This window comes from Thunnus thynnus, chromosome 1, assembly GCF_963924715.1.
Source record: "Thunnus thynnus chromosome 1, fThuThy2.1, whole genome shotgun sequence".
Taxonomy (NCBI): domain Eukaryota; kingdom Metazoa; phylum Chordata; class Actinopteri; order Scombriformes; family Scombridae; genus Thunnus; species Thunnus thynnus.
In genome coordinates this window covers 14,530,409-14,545,265 of record NC_089517.1, presented here as the reverse complement: position 1 = coordinate 14,545,265, position 14,857 = coordinate 14,530,409, and the positions used below count along the sequence as shown (strand labels likewise).

The following is a 14,857-nucleotide window of genomic DNA, read 5'->3' as shown; positions in this document are numbered from 1 at the left end:
GATGGTTATTTATTTGTGCTTTAGAACGTAACCGCCATGAAACAAACAGAAAATAACGTTTTACGGGCCATCGGTTATGTCAGGCCCGGACTTTGGCTCCTTTTTTCAACCAGATACTGATCATAGTTTGCCTGCATTTCAATCACAGGGACCCAGTTACAGTCTTAGCTTCTGGGCCATTGTCCCTGCTACTAATGTATTACATTCTGATGGTGCACGAATGATTGGAGTGGAGTTTGTAGTATCACATGCCATTCACTGTTAAAATACAAGCCCTGAGACTGAAATACCTTTTGTAGAACATTCAGCAAGCAAAGAGGTCTTGGGACAGGAATGTCTTTTAACATTATTGACGTTTTTACAAGCTGTTGTTAACCGACTCCCAAACTTGTCGAAAAATGTCAGTAATTCCATTCTGCCTTTCTGTGAAGAATAATTTTATAGGTATGGTATCTACTGTACATCAACACTGCAGGAACAGGTTCTATAATCTCTGTGCCAAAGGGTTATTAAACTCATACAATGGTGTCGATAGCTCAATAATGCCACAGCCAAGAGACAGACTGCATATGATTTAATAGAGTGCTAGCATGATTGCCATCCTGATCAATAGCCAGTCACTTAAAGCAAGGGAGTCTGGGCTTTTATCAAACACCCAACTCCTCCTCCTCCTCCTCGTCTCCGCTCCTATTGCATTATTCACACAAACCGGCTTGACAGGCAGGTCAGTGGAAGAATAGTAATGCAGAACCAACATGAATGGATGGACACAAAACACACTACATGAACTGTGTAATATATGAGGGACTACAGTGGCACAATAAAGACAGGCAGTAACTTTTTTGAGGTCCACTGACTGCCTCTTATTAAGTCTGCATACAAGTGACCATTGTTGGAAATGAAATAGTCAACTTGAATTCAAAACAATTCAGTGTAGTCAATTCGGCGTCAACAAGCCACTTTAAATAGAAAAGACGATTGACAACTTGTATAAACACTCTAAATTACTAATAGTAGGGCTGTAAGGGTATACAATATTCTGTTTGATTCGGCTCCACCACTCTTAGCCTGCGCTTGAATCCTGCGTTCTCTATGGCTAAGTGCAGCCACATATGAGCAGTCATAAACAGTCCTGTGGTGTTTATTCAACAACTATACAATAGATGTTCCACCTCTGCACAGTCACCTTGACCTTTCCACTGGAAAAAATCTTTCATTCTTACTTATGAGGAGTGCTTACAAAAGACCACAAGGAGGTTGTAATCTGTTGGCAACTTACTTTAAACAGCATATATTCACTCACATAAAAAGACAATAGCAGCTAACAACAGTGATGAGTACCAGTCAGTGAGTTTATAGGAATTCAGAAGGGAGTATTGAAGGAGAAAAGAAGAGGGATGAGATGAATTCCAAACAACTGAAATTCACACTGAAGCTTTTCAGAGCTCTATTTTTAAATGAAACCAACTCCTCCACAAAATTAACTTTGATTTGACGGAATGACTGTCGGTTGCTCGTGGCAACCAGTGATTCACAAATGACTATATTCTTAATGGGCACCCAATCTGGTAAATTACAGGCAGAGAGATGAGGGGAAAAAAAGGGAAGAACAAGAGTTCTGACACATAATACATTTTCAATAAGGAACAATTAAGTGATCCCAGGTTACAAGCAGACAGCTGTGATGGATGCCTAATGTGAGCTTAGTCAAAACTATGACACTTCCTCCTCTCTTCGCTATCAAGCAGCTCTGTCATTAAAAAGTCAAATTCAATTACTTAAAGAGAATGTAAATATTCTTGCACTATAGCAACCAAGCAAAGCGGTCTCCACCCTCAATTCATAGTAATTTCATACAGACAGCAACCTAGTTAGTGGTTAAATCAGTTACATTTAGCCTCACAGACTGGGTTATTGAAAGCATTTCACAATATGTCTCTAATTTGTAAAAGATACATGATTTGTTTGTATCTTTTATATAAAAAAACAGGGTAAATCAACAATATTCTTTGCAGGCCTGCAAGGTGAATGACAGCTTTACTATGATGTGAACAGATGAAGGCCAACAATAACACAGACTGTCTTAAGGTTTAGCTTTTTAAAGATTGTGTGGCAGATGGTTTCAATTATATGGCTATGCAAATTCGCAGAGGAACTCTGTAGAGGCAAAATGACATCTTATTTAAAACTGGACCCTTTACTACTGCCAGCAGCCTGGGAAAACAATGATTAGTCAATAACGGGTCAATACAACAAGTGGGCCTGTTTAAGAGAGGATCACTCTTAAACTTCACAAAAAGAACAGAGCAGGAAAAGAGCAGCTAAAGACCATTACTTCAAAACAACCTTGTTAAAACAAAAAAATAGTATGATCACAGCCAGCCAGCGAAAAAGGACATACTGCCTTCTCACATCGCAGAACCAATTAGTACTATAAGAACAATAAAACAATAAAAGGAAGTCCTTGAGGACATTGACTGAGTTCAGTCACATGTAAAGTTCATTTCTTGGACAGGTAAGGCAGGTTTCATTTATATTTGAAAACTGAATTCAATACTGTAGACAATAATTAATATAATACTGAAACATAATGAGAACTGAAGGGACATAGATTTAGGATAGTGAAGAAGAGTCTGGAAATAGAAAAAGATGAAGAGTCATGTAATTTTTGTCTTCTGACAAAGCATGCATTTTTACTGTAATATGGACCTAAAGGAGAGAGAGGGAGAGAGAGAGAGAGAGAGAGAGAGAGAGAGAGAGAGCGAGAGAGAGAGAGAGAGAGAGAGAGAGAGAGAGAGAGAGAGAGAGAACCAGCTCTCTGAGGAAATTGCCCTCTGCTCTCCTTCATCACTGCAGGTCTGCTTCCCCCTCCTCCTCTCCTGGATGTCTGCCATTAGACACGCTCAATTGGATTCCTGTCAGATGTGCGGCCTCGCCCTGGGTCTCCTTCCTACGGGTGACTGAGCATGTGGTATGTGTGTGTATGAGTTTGTGTGTATGTCTTTGTGTGTGAAAAAAGCTAAGCAGCTTTCCCTATAAAAAATTGCCAACACAAAATGACATACGCACACAAACAAACAGCACACATGCATTATGCGAGCACCATACACGCGTACAGTTCAAGGCTCAGTTCGCTTCAGGCAGTGGTCTAGAAACAGCACGCACCTATTAGCATGGGCCTTGGCACAGCAGGGTAAATGCTGACACAGATTTGACCGAGAGGTTACCGTGCTGAGATTTACTGTATGCCTACGTTCATTGACCTAGCCTTGGCTTCTCCAAGATATGTCTGTGTGAAGTGACCATTTGAACGAATTGCTAAAGGTGTAAGCTGCTTACACCTCGACCTATCAAAGGGTAATAAATAGCTACCTTGGGAGTTTTGACCATATAATGCTGGTCTTTATAACACTTGGCTTCTTCACCTTTTCACTGGCTGAATCATTAACTGTTGAATGTTTGGTCAAAACAGAAATGCTCCTGCAGAACTCGAGCCTAACTCATGGAGCTAAAAGGAAATTCATATGAAATTCATGCCAACAGCAAAGATTATCATTATTAATTTGCATCAAAATTGATCTATCGGAAATATTGAGGTTTGTATCTTTCTCTCTGGGTATAATGCATATCAGAGCACAGCCGGGTTGTGGCTATTAAAGTGAGGGAAAGGATCACAGCACACATAAGTCCTGGGATCAATAACAAAGGTGAAAAAAGTAAGAAACAATGGAACATCCAAAATGGCTAAAAGCAATGCATCTAGTATTTTTTTCTGACTGCCTGTGTTTCTTCAATGCTTGTGGATACTGTGTGGGCAGTTACTTCAGTCTGAGGTTAGATGTCGCATACAGAAGTTAGATTATCAGGATGCTTGGCAAGTGTTGGGGTGTGAATTTGACAAAAGTCATTTTTCACGAGGTGAAAAACTGTACATTGTAACTTTAAGTAAGAGTGCTACTGTGAGCTGGTCAGGATATCAACATATACTGTATATACTATACTTGCAATGCCTCACACAGCTCGTCTTTTTATGCGGTTTTACCGAAAAAAAACACAAAACATGTCTGAATAGTTCACAAAACACTGATTCTCTAAAGTGTGAAAATATTTAGTTTAGTATTTGAGCATTAACTAGTTTGCAAAACCGCTTTCACTCTTTTACTACATGTGCGTTGCTTAATGGCCTAAATACACCAAGCATGGATGTTGTGTGACACATTCACTGCAGCAGAACACGTCCATTATATTCAACTGAAGCGGCACTGCTCATCTCTATTTTTACACGGCTGGTCTTTTTTTTTTTTTCTGTTGCCCTTCAACAAGGAAAAACTACATAGAACTGTGTAAAAAAAACGGGTACAATCTGTTTGAAAATGATTGAAATAAATATCTCATTGTACCAGAGGCAGTGCAACCTTGCGTTTTTTGTTTTTTTTCATTGCACATTAAAATAAATCTATCAAATCAATGTGTATCCATGATCCTGTAGTTAAAATGATCTAGTTAATTAATTCAGTATCAGTTCATATAGCCTACGCTTCCAAACCCTGCAGAACCAACTGTATTACCACTTGGCAAAACTCAATGGCTGGCACGCAACCACACGCAACAAAGACACAGTTGGTATAGCAGGTAAAAAAAATCCTGCTCAACCTTGCCAATGTGACGCGTCGCGTCTGTGCCTTATGTATTTCAGCTATTGTAAGTGATAGCCTTGTTCATGCACTCATTAACATTAATTGATCAATTAAATTAATTGAGACATTTCAGTCAAAAGAGTTGACTGTCTGTATTTACAAGTCTTGTTCAAAAGTCTGTTTTCTCTGACTTGGTATAAAGCATACATTGTGTACAGTAATGGAAAACATTAAAGTCAGGCACATATCATTGTCACTCAGGTGGACAGGGAAGATTTTAGGAGAAAGAGAAGGAAAGAGAGATCCAACTCAGAACCCTTGTTCTCCTTTGGATTAGGTTCATTTACCAAAGTATACGATTAAGAAACCATTAGAAATCACTAAAAAAGATTAATCTTATAAAATTGTAATTCAAGTGGGAAATAACTTTGCATTGCAGGTAGGGGTCTCATAAAAAGTTGTCTCTACTTTACTAAGTCCGAAATATAGAACAGGAATAATATAGGACCAAAAGACCACCCCCAAGGTCCCCAAAAAGCTCACAAATGTACAGACAAAACTCTGGAGTATAAGAAAATCTAAAGCACACCTAATGACTCCGCAGAAAAAAGGCAAAGCAGCATGAAATCCATTTATGTGTGTGTGGTAGATGTTAAGTTGGGGGCAGGGCAGGAACTTTGTTAGGCTAATTAGCTACTATTATCTGTCGCGCCCAGTGGCTTGTGCCACTAATCCTGCTGATTAAACACAGTGGGTCTCCACAGCTCCACAGCTCACAGTAGCACCAGACTGATAAGGCCACAGAGCTCAGTGATGACATAAATGTCTGGGTAGGATTGGACTACATAGGACTGGCACTGTTCTGTGCCTTGCACTATACCACAGGACATTGATATTAGGCTAAATAAGTTGAGGTTCTGTCTTGATACAGCCAATGAATAAAAACAATTAAAGTTTGTAAGTTTCAAAACACCTACCATTTTCTTTCAAGATTTACTGCAGCTCTTCTCAAACCCAATTCAATACTCTAGCTAACCTTTTACTTATCCTATGCTTTTTCTCTATTCAGGGCTGTTTACAACAAAAGGCAGTCCTGTACCAACAAATCTGGAAAAAAAACAACTAACTAGAACCTGCTATCACATCAAACTGACAGTGCCTTAATCCAGTTTCTTAATTGGAGTAAAATGCTGCATGGATTTTGTTTCCATCAGTAAAATTTGTAAATACAGAAGCTGTAAAACAGGTGTATATTTCCAAATATTATTTGTTTGGAGACACATTTTTTGATCATTTTTAATCTATAAATAAAAATAATTGTATATGTGCTAATATGCCCAGCAAAAATACTTGGAACTCCCAAAAATAGCTCATTACATGAATAACTTCGCTCTTTAAAATCTTATCAAACACATTACTGGTAAAGTAGTGTTTCTGTGGCCATCTAACATTGGGTATATTAATATTGGATGGAAAAAGCTATATCAGTCCTGACAGTAACATTGGCCAATCAGAATACATTATCACGGTTACCTGGTGTAAAACATGATTAAAGCCACATTAATGACTATCATCCTTTTTATATCTCTCTACTAAAGGAAGGAATCTCTGTATGTATGTATGTCCTTCACAAATCTGGAGAACTGTTCTGAACTGACTCCACACTTGGTGGGTGTATGGCTGGGGACCAAAGTGTTGAATGTGGTGCAATTTAGACACGCAATATGTTTAATAAACTTTGAAGGTTGCTTTCCTAGAGGGCAATTCTGAACATGCATGTTTTGAATGGGCACTGCACTAGTTTAATACAATTCCAAGTACTGCAAATCCCACTAAGGATCAATACACCACTGCCGCCCCATTCCAATCGACTGTGAATATCACCATATTCATCTTCTTACTATCACATAACATGCTGAGAAACCAGTCCTCTTGCTTTTCTGAAGTGCAGTATACTCACAGTGAACATGGAACGGAAGTTGCTTAGATCAGTGAACAGCTCCTCCACAGAGGTCTTCTTGGGATCGATAGCAAAGTATTCCAACACGTTCTGATAAAGTGTCTCCATGTTGCTGTGCATGATCACCAGCTTGCCATACTGCTCCCGTGCAACCTTGCTGAAGCTGTGAGGATGGTGGTCAAGGTAAACAATGCATCTATCACACAGTTTTAATTAGATGTGACTCCAAGTATCGGTATATTACATCCCTATTTTACAGAAACATAGGAAACTTAAAAGGAAAAGCAGGAGGAGTTCATGCTTGTTGCCGTAAGGATCTGAGGCTGGAAAACAAACCGTCAGTGGTAAACTGTGATGTTGCCATTAGGAGCTTTGATACTGTCAGTCAGGCTACCACTACAGTGTGTTCACGGCTATGACCCCCTGCAGCCTAAAGCATCTGTGACTCATGTCTGGCTGCTGCTGGCAAAGTGTGTTAGTGTGTGTGTTACATGCACTACAAATACAAATTTATATATATATGTATATATATATATATATATATATATATATATATATATATATATATATATATATATATATATATATATATATATATATATATATATATATATATATATATATATATATATATATATATATATATGTATATATATATGTATAGACTACACCTCACTGCTACACCCAAAGTTCAAATTATTTTAACATCAACCCTGACTGCCACTGACATTTCAAAGCCCATCCACTAAACATTTATTCAGTTTGAATTTCCCTAAGGCCCTTGTATACACAACAGATAAATCATATAAGGATGTATTGGTATGGAACTGAGGTCTTGCCACTCAATCTGCACCACAGCTCAAGTGGCATATCAATTGTACAATAGACTGTTCAAATGTAAAAGTCTGTTGTGGACCAACTACATGTCCTCACACAAAACACATAACACATGCAAAACTAGCAAATAGCATTTTAAGCTTGTCTGTACAGTAGTCTGAGCCAAAATTGCGTGCCATGGAAGATTGAAGAGCATTAAGAGGTCCTCCTGGTTAAGCTAAGCCAGGCAAAGGACAACTCTGCTGTATATGCATGGATGAAGACAAATGGTTAAAAGTTGTGTCAACATGAGCTTGAGAGGTGTCATCATCAGGACAAAGTAAGGAAGAACAGGATATCACTAAAACACAACCTGCCAGCTACCAAGGCATACTGTCAAGCAAGTATAATGTAAGTAACCACACACACAATAAGTACTTTATGTGGAAATCTAACAAGCATAAATTTGCAGTTAAAAAAATATTTCAATCATATCCAGGATAACTAGCTTTTTTTCTTTGTTTTTATTTTTTATAATCAAACGTGTATTCTGAGCTGTCCTCACCACATGATACTATTTAGTACAGTGCTGTGGACAGTGTTTTTACTGTCTAATGCAAGGAAAGGAACACGTTTTTGATGTATGAGAAAATAAAACACAGGTTATATTCAGTAAACGTGCCCTTCTTTTACAAAGTCAATTAAAAAAGCGCGATCATAACTAGGAGTCCTGCTAATGACCCCAACATCCTTGTCTCATGGCAGATAAGAAGCAATGGTGTCCGTGTGTGTGTGGTATCACAAGTATGTGGCCAGCCTCTCAGGCTCCTATTGTGCACCTTCAATATAGCTCATTTGATGGACTTATTTGAGGTCTGGCCTCAGTTGAATCTGGCTGGGGAAAGGACTATCTATTCACAGCTGGGTAAATGCTGTTCAATAGGCACCGCTCCCAAATTGACTTGTCAGTAATATCTTCCCAAGGCAGGAGCTAGGGGGAAGAAGCATGACAAAAAGGCAGCGCAGATGATGGAAAGCAAGAGAGAGAGAGAAGTAGCTGAGAGCCACAGTTGACAAGTATCATGAGGTGCAAAATATCTCCTCCTCCTATTACACTTCTGCTGGCTTCTTTCCTTTTCTAGATCAAACAGTGGTCCACTGCAGCTCATTCTCAAGAATTCATGTTCATCATTGCTTTCTTGCTGCTCCTTTACTCCTTTCTCCCCTCTATTCCATCATCAGTCTGTCTCCCATTTTTTCATTCTCCTTCTGTTTCTCTCCTGTTCTAATTTGCAAACTTTACAAGCATGGCTCACATTTAGAAGTGTAACACTAGACTAATAAGAGTAATTGTATACATTGTGGTGCATGAAGTGAAAGTGGAATTTTCAGTGTCACCACTGTGACTCTCCAGGCTTCTCATGTTTAGTTGGCGACCGTCAGTTTCGCTGGTTGAAATAATGTAGTGGTTAAAGGAATTTTGGTTTAAAACATTCAAAAATTAAATAAATAAATTAAATAAATTTGAACAGCCTGTGGATTGATTTCTATGTAAAGGACTTGGGATGGTTTTGCTGTTAAAGTCTGAAGTATGTGATATATATGCCTTGCCTCTCTCATCCCCCAAGGGTTCAGCACTAGTTAACATTAGCTCAGAAATGGAGTCCGCTAACGTCAACAAACGACCAGCACCCACCACAACACAGTCAGGTAAGCTAACATCACTGCAGAGCATGTGAAATATATTGTGATATTGTGGTCTTAGTTTGCTAATGTTAGTTCCGCTACTCACTCGTGCTGACGGAGTGCGAGCAAAAGGATGCTGACTGCAGCTCACTTAACAGCCAACGGTGTCATTAATGAGAAGGACTCTCTGATTGGTACATATTGCAACATTAAAGCCCCTACGTCTAAGATTTTAACATGATTGTATCAAGAGGCTTCTTCAGGATGAACACTGAAACATCTTTAAGAATAAAAATATATGTCTGGGAGCCTTCATAGATATAATTGAGCAATATTCATTAATTATTAATGTAGTATCCTAATTAATGAGAGACAGTTTGTAGAAAAATGGGCCATCTAAGATAAATTCCATTATACGATCACTAGTTTGCCAATGTTGATTAAAAATGCATTTACAGTATAGTTAGAGTAATTTTAACCATTTGATTTACACTGCACAGATATATTTTCTGTAGATGATCTTAATTCAATAAAACCTAATGTTAAAGTGAAAAATAAGGTGTAGAAAGGTTAAGTACATAGAATGCTGGTTCAGTGTCAGATATAAATTTATTTAACACTACCTTATGATGCCCAGAACCAATTTCAGAACCAAGTTATGACCATTTATTAGGCTATCAATCAAATCTGTTGTCATTCAGCCACCTCTGCCAACAATGGTTGACCACAGATCTCCATTGAATCTTGGTGGCTGGAGAATGTGTGATGGATTCAAAGTCTAAAGAACATGTGCACATTGTGGAGTGTTGATGGCCTATAGGTGAACACGACATCAAAAGTAGCCAAAATATTTTATAAAATATTTGTTGGTGACACAGTTAAGCCATGATGAGTGTGTGTGTGTGTTTCTAGCTTAATTTGGATTTGAAAATTAGAAGCCTGACGTCCAGTGTTTAACTTGTGTTACTTTATCTACATTTCCTTTTATTCGAGTTGAGATTTCAATTTGATGTAGTTTTTAATTAGTATTGCTTAGATAAGACATTTTGTGCAAGGCACCTGGAATTGAAAAGCAAAGCAGTGGAAGACAGAGCTGTCAAATCCATTCTCACTGAACCTTTCTGCGTTGCACTCAAGTTCTCTGTTCTACTACAAGTTCTACTACAGCACACCCATCACTGCCCCAGCCCCAAGGCTGTTGATCAAAACTACATGAGGGAGGCTAGGTACAGGGTGTATTATTGAACACCTGGTCTGAGACATACCTGTCAACCTAATCCAGAAGGACTGCCTCAGAGGACAGTGAATAATTAACGCTGCTGCCGATCAGATATGGACAGCTGTCATATAGCTGGGCCTGGATATCTAAAGAGGGCAGTGAAACAGTAAAGAAAAACTGCACATTTATGTGCATGTGCATTAGTTCTTTTGTTTAATTATTATAAGCTGACAATTTCTCTTGTTCTAACCTCTCTCAGTTGCACAATAATGACTGGCATAGTGAGAGAGAAAGAGACTGACAGAGAGACGAAAGAGGCTTTGTCTCTAATTCTCCCTCTCTAACCTGTCACTTCATTTTGAAGTTGCCCTCAGTGCGAAGTGCCCTTCAAAAAGCGAGCTGAGAGGTGTACTGGTACAATAACTTGACTATGGAAAGGGATGCTACTCATTACTTGTATACATCATCAATCTGACAGTGGGAAGAAAACCACATATAAAGACAAATAACAAAGGTGGGAGAACCATCCTTTTCTCCCTTTTCTCCCTTCCTTGTCTGTTTTAATAGAGTATCATACCCATTGAAATAGGGGGGTGGGGGGGTTTGGGATCCAGGTTGACAGGTTGAAGGTGATGGGAACAAATGAATGAATGAAGTATATGTAAAAAAAAAATAAAGGAAATGTGTTTAATTAGGTGTTTGATCAACCAAAGACTAGAGAGTTCCTTCCCTTTAAGCCATGAAACCTGATGTTTTGCTGGCGTATGCAAATCCATAGTAATGAATGTAAACATTTCAGTTCTAGTAATACTCTTCTGACTTTTATTCTGTTTTATTCATTATAGAAAACCCACTGGTGCATGCGTGTGTAAAGGATATAGCCATTTTAGTGAAGAACATGTCGTTGGGGTCATCAGGGGAAGAGAAAGTCTCCAGGTCTCTCTCCAGCTGCAACAGCTGCCTCTCCATCTGCCTGAGGCTCTTTTCCAGATTCTCTGCAGACACTGACACACACCCACATAGATCCAGACACAAACGCACACACATTCGCAAAAGCACACAGAAACACACCCACGTGCCAAGAAAATGTGAAGAAAAAAGCAGAAAGAGGACAACTCAATTACAGGTACAATCAAATGCATTATTATTTTGAGGTTCTGAAAGAATCAGAGCAAAGTAACATATAGCCTATACAGAAATAAAAAAAATAACAAAGAAAATGAAAGAGAACCCAACTCAGTTGCGAAGAATGCTTATTATGGGTTCACACCGTGCCAGAAATACCATGGAATAAACAATGACTGAAGAAAAAAACATCAAGCAAAGGTACATTCAATACATAGCTTATTATTATGTCTGCCTCTTATCTGTTCATGTGTGTGTTGTGAACAATTATGATAATATAAGAATACAGTGCCCCTTACTGACGCACATAGGGGAAGCAAATGCTCACTATATTTGCTTATATATTTACAGGCTTTTCAGCAATAAAATCCCAGCCTGTAAGTATGGCGATGGCTGTTCAGGTAAAAAAAAATCTTTCCACACCCTTAATCCTTTGTCTTTAGTCTTACCAACAGACCAACAGGCGTACAGATCATGCGGGTGGTTGAGCAGGGGAACACTGAGCCTAACTTTCTGTTAAGTTGGTCATGGCTGACACTTTAAGCTAGTCACTGAATATAGCATATGGCTTAAATTACCCTGATTAGACCCTGCTTGACAAAAAGGTATAAGCTGCTTATTTTTAAGTAGTTTTAAATTTCCCCTTGATCCAAACACATGCTTTACGAGAAGGAAAAAAAAAACTTCAATGTAGCTTAGCTCTCACTAGCATAAACCTCATTTTCTGATGGGAACATGCAGTTTTGGACACACATGCAACACACACGCTTGTTCAATCAGACATCTTCGGTCAAAATATTCTGAAAGTGAGACTGAAATTGTACGATTTCTCTCACAATTATTTGGATAAACTGACCACATATTGGGAATATACATAGTTACTGAAAAAGTACTGAAACTTAATAAAATGACATATTAAGAGTCTTACAACGAAAATTTCAACAGCATTCAGCTGGCTCTGCCATTACTACCAGTGGCTCTGAACAGCACTCCTCTCACCTCTCATGTTGGACTGAAGGCAGAGTGAATGCTACAGTGACTCACTATCAGTACGGGCCGGAGCTAGCTGGTTAGCATGCTAACTTCAGTAGATATACACAATACACAACAGCACAATACATATAGGTCTTTGACATGATGTCAAAACTGGTTTCTTCACATTCTGCTCATAATTTTAGTTAATTTTGGAATGTTTTAAACTAAAACTCTGGCCAATTCTTACACATTGAACCTTTAACAGAATGTGATAATGGTCTTTTCACTGCAGATAAAGGTGAGCATGTGAATGTATCTACACAAAACAGACACACATGCATTCAGCTGGCTAAAAGTAAGGTGGAATTTCATTCTGCTGTCACTCATGATTGAGAAAGAAGGCGGAATGCACTGCAGTAACAAAGAGGAAACCGTGTAAAAAAGAAATCACCACATAACACTCACTAAATCAACTGCATCTGTACCTGACAAACGATTATGTCAAACAGTTCCCTCTCCTCATTGCATGTTTTACCTTGTCCGTAAAGCCACATTTTTACTCTCTCGGCAAATTGTCTATCTTCATTCTCTTTATCCCCTCCTTTTTCTGTCCCCCTTCCCTACCTCTGATGGTAAGCACTGACATTAATAGTTAAGTCAGCTGAAGGCACTGAAAATGCCTCAGCACACCAGTGTTTCAAAAATCTTGTCACAGAGTACATTGGACTCAACGATGTCTCAATCAGAGCAGTATTCACAGAGTGACTGCTCTGCACAGACTGGCTGTTACACTGATTTTTATTTTGGTAGGAAATCACTGTGGCAATCTGGGGTGAAAAAAGATGCAGAAACCTGTTTAAATCTGGGTTAACATTCCCATGCAGTGATGTGTGCGTGCTTGCATGCGTGCGTGCGTGCGTGGTGGTGGTGGTGGTGGTGTGGGGGGTTCATGTTTATTTTTCTTTCAGAAACAATGAAGCAATAGGGACCTGCTTTTACACAAATCTTGATAAAATCTTGACAAATGTTTGGAAAACAGCAGATCATCATAGTCATTATAGACATAAAATAATGTGACAGTTGTTCACCTGATGTCAGTGACGAATACAATCTTAAAATACAGGTCTTATATTCTGCCTGTGACATTAACAAAACTGTTGTATATAATTGTAATTGTAACTGTTGTAATATACTCAAAAGTATATTTCACAGAAAGTTGACAAGTTAACAAAGTGCTCTTTTTCATGCCTTTCAGGTCCTCTTTAATTTTACTACTGGTGAATGTTGTATATTAATTGTGTGTTCTCTCATGTGACTACTCTAAGCATTAACTACCCTTGGCTGCCCTTTTAGCCAGGTCTCTCTTGTAAACGTGCTAATGTATCTCAAAAGACTTCCCAGTTTAATGAAGTAAAATGCTGGCAAGAGACTTTTTTGTGGTTTTGGAGTTGTGGCGTTCCACTGCCCTTGATTCATATGTCGCTTTTTGGTTTTTTTTTTTTTACAGAAATTAATTGGATTTTCTCACCTCTAAATCCTTGGCTGACAATATGTCAACATGAAGTCAGTTAAATTTGTAAACATCTTTTCTCTGTTTCAGCCCTCCATCCAGACTAAAACAGTGTTTTTAAACCTGAGCTTTTCAAGAACGGCCTCCAGAGTGTGTAAATCTCATTGGCAATTTTATTTATATAGCACATTTCATTAGAAGTAAGCTCGATGTGCTTTACATCAAAAAAACAAAATATGAAAATATAAGCATGAACATGAGAACACAGGTAACATAAGATATATAAATATAAGAATATAAGCATGAAGCATACACCCACCGGACATTAAACATACCACACAGCAATTAAGAGATGATTGCTATGATTGTAGATGATTGTAGATGATTAGCAGGATTTTGAAGGTGATGCTGTATTGTACCAGGAGCTAATGAAGTGATTTCAGTACCGGAGTGATATGTTCAAATTTTCATGTACGTGTAAGGACTCTGGCTGCTGCATTTTTAATGATCTGGAGCCATCCTACTGAATGTTTGGATAATCTTGCAAACAGAGCGTTACAACAGTCTAACCTGCTTGAAATGAATGCATGAACCATTCTTAAGGTCAGTTTACTAGTTTGTATTGCACTGTATATATTGTGAATTGACAGATATTCATCCAGTTGTTTTTATACAACTTTTTCAAGTATTTTGCTTAGAAGAGGGAGATTGGTCTGAATTACTAATTACAGATTAGTAATTCCAACAGAGGTGAGTGGAGAGAGAGTTTGCAGGAAGCTATTAATATTTACTATGTCATTTATAAAGCAATGAAAGACAGTTTTAAACAGTTGGGTAGGGATGGCATCAAGAGAACAGGTGCGAGACTTTAGGCATTGAATTATCTCATCCAGATTTCTTGAGTTAACAGGTGAGAATGTAGGCATCGA

The 14,857-nt window shown here is 38.4% G+C and overlaps 1 protein-coding gene across 3 annotated transcripts in view; it reads right to left on the bottom strand.

Moving 5' to 3' along the window:
- LOC137180799 (protein diaphanous homolog 3-like) overlaps nt 1–14,857 on the bottom strand; it is a 190,480-nt gene that overhangs the window by 71,813 nt on the left and 103,810 nt on the right. For all 3 annotated transcript variants that reach the window (XM_067586049.1, XM_067586061.1, XM_067586056.1), the window contains 2 exons: nt 11,198–11,322; nt 6,598–6,762 (listed from right to left, as the gene is read on the bottom strand). In XM_067586049.1, coding sequence (XP_067442150.1) covers nt 6,598–6,762; nt 11,198–11,322 — 290 coding nt within the window. The remainder of the gene's footprint in view (nt 1–6,597; nt 6,763–11,197; nt 11,323–14,857) is intronic.